We start from the raw sequence: 2,171 nt of genomic DNA, 5'->3' as shown, positions 1-2,171 counted from the left end.
CATAGATTTTGAAAAGCGAACATTAATCTATTAAATTTATGCTAAAGCAAAAAGAGGGAGCATTTATCTTGTAAAGAAAAGCAAATATTCTACATAATGCCTTATTCGGTGTCAGAATTTTGCAGAGACTAGGACGGCTAGGATTTTACAGAAACTAGGACGGCTTCTATTTTTTTTCATAAACGAAGTTTACGTTTCTTTTAGTTGCTTCATTCTAAAGCCTGCATTATTTACTGCTGTGATCTACCTAGCATAAAATTCATTTCTGCATTTTCGATATTTTGGTTAAAATATTTATTGTGTCCAACTCTTTTTCAATTCACTTTTAGTATTTATTTTCAAAATGATTTCGATGCCAGTTATACATGGTCTTGTTTTTCCATTCGATTTTCAGCGATGTTATCAATACCAAATGTTGAGGTGGAACCGATTGAAGATGTTTTCTTCGTAGAACCACCACTGGAACGGATTGGTGATGCTATCGATCTCGTCCAACGGTAACTTATAATGCATATTTTTGAAGTGCTTGCTTTAGAGTCTCTGTGTTCTGAGCTGATACTAGTTTATAACGAAAATTTTATAGATTCAATGAAGAGGCTCGCCCATGGTCTCAGAAGCGACGAAGCCGTCGTGGGGAACCATTGCGGCAGAATGATTCAAGGCCGGTGAATAATTCAAGTGCACGAATATCCAACGGTAACTCCTTTGAAGGTTGATATGTCACGTGCTTGATTAAGCTTATTAACGGATAGGAATGTTTACTAATATGTAGTTGCTTTCAGATGTTTCCTCAGCTGCAACGAATACTACTACTCATGAAGGTAATCAACTGAACGGACAGCCATCGCCAACAGAAACAAGGTTGTTTTTTTAATATCTATCAAAACTTACTTTCAGCGACACACATTAACGTTTATTTGGTACATATTTTAACGAAAAGTAACTTCGACACAACATAGTGGTTAGACTGATAAATCCTTCTGTTTACTAAAGGAAAATGTCTAATGTCGGAATTTTTTGTAATGCTGCTTGCTATTAAGCAGTAGACTCGCTTACACCTAATAAATCCATCTGTTGAACTTCCCCGACTTCAATTTTTAGGAAAATATTTAATAGAACATACATTTGATGACGGGTCATTACAAAGTAGATTAATCACCCAGTTGATATTTTATTATAACTTACTTTCGTTTTTTTTTCTCTGCAAATTTGTATGGTACCACAAATTTCTGTTAAGTCACATCTACTAAATCTTATCTATTAAATCTCTTCCATGGAATACTCTGATTCGCATAACTTTTTACTAACAGCATGACACCGTTTTCAGGTCAAATGAGGGCTATTGCGGTTTCGAGCGAGAAATGCCACCCTCATTAACATCTTCCACAGCATCTTCTTGGGCAGAGCGTAAAAGTGCTCCTATTAGTTAGCTATGTTCTGTTGATCTGTGCATAATAATTTCGCATTTTGTATTTTGAGAAATTTTCTTATCAAAATTTGATTTGTTGTGTAAGTTTTTAAATATGAATTCACTGTTGCGTTTTTTCCTTTTGGATTGCATATCAGTTTACTGTATTCATAGATGCAAGCCACTAGGGTTTCTTTTTGTGTATGTGTGGGTGCCTGTTCATATTTGGGGAAGTTTTAGTTGGAAGTCCCTTTTAATTTCTTCACACTTTAATCCTTCATTTCACACCTACAATCTATAAAAATTAACACAGCAGATCCATTGAAAGATCGTTTTGCGAAAGTTTTTGTTCATTATTAACGAATTTTTTTTGCTCGCTTGTTATATAACTTTCTTTATATAGTCACATGTTTTCAATAAGAAACCGATGTGATGGTCATTCTTACGGGAAGTGTTACTGCTTGCAGAAAAATTAATACCTTGCGGCTTGCATTTAGAAGGGATAAAACATGTTCAAAAATCCAGCATACTATGCAAGTCGGCCTCATAAAAGGGAAACAGAAGAGCTGGCCACTCGTCATTCTTCTATCTATCTGAAAAGAAGTTTGGAAAAATCTCGCGATCACACTGCATGATGATTGAAGCAGGATATTTATGTTTCTTAAAACTGGCAATTTGCGCAATTTCGAAAGGTTGGTCGGAAATAAATTTTTAAGAACTGTAAGTGAGACTTTGTCACTTTGACGAGTCTCGGAGATCATTC

The 2,171-nt window shown here is 35.1% G+C and overlaps 1 protein-coding gene across 1 annotated transcript; it reads left to right on the top strand.

Annotated features, from left to right (window-relative positions):
• Positions 1–386: 386 nt before the first annotated feature.
• LOAG_14888 (hypothetical protein) lies at positions 387–1,593 on the top strand. Its single transcript, XM_003150381.2, has 4 exons — positions 387–497; positions 584–696; positions 783–861; positions 1,328–1,593. Exons 1-4 carry the CDS (start codon positions 397–399, stop codon positions 1,428–1,430), a joined length of 396 nt encoding a protein of 131 aa, XP_003150429.1. The 5' UTR covers positions 387–396; the 3' UTR covers positions 1,431–1,593.
• The last annotated feature ends 578 nt before the right edge of the window (positions 1,594–2,171 follow it).

The sequence above is a fragment of the Loa loa genome, assembly GCF_000183805.2.
Source record: "Loa loa unplaced genomic scaffold supercont3.1351, whole genome shotgun sequence".
Taxonomy (NCBI): Eukaryota; Metazoa; Nematoda; class Chromadorea; order Rhabditida; family Onchocercidae; genus Loa; species Loa loa.
This window is presented reverse-complemented; position numbering and strand designations above follow the sequence as displayed.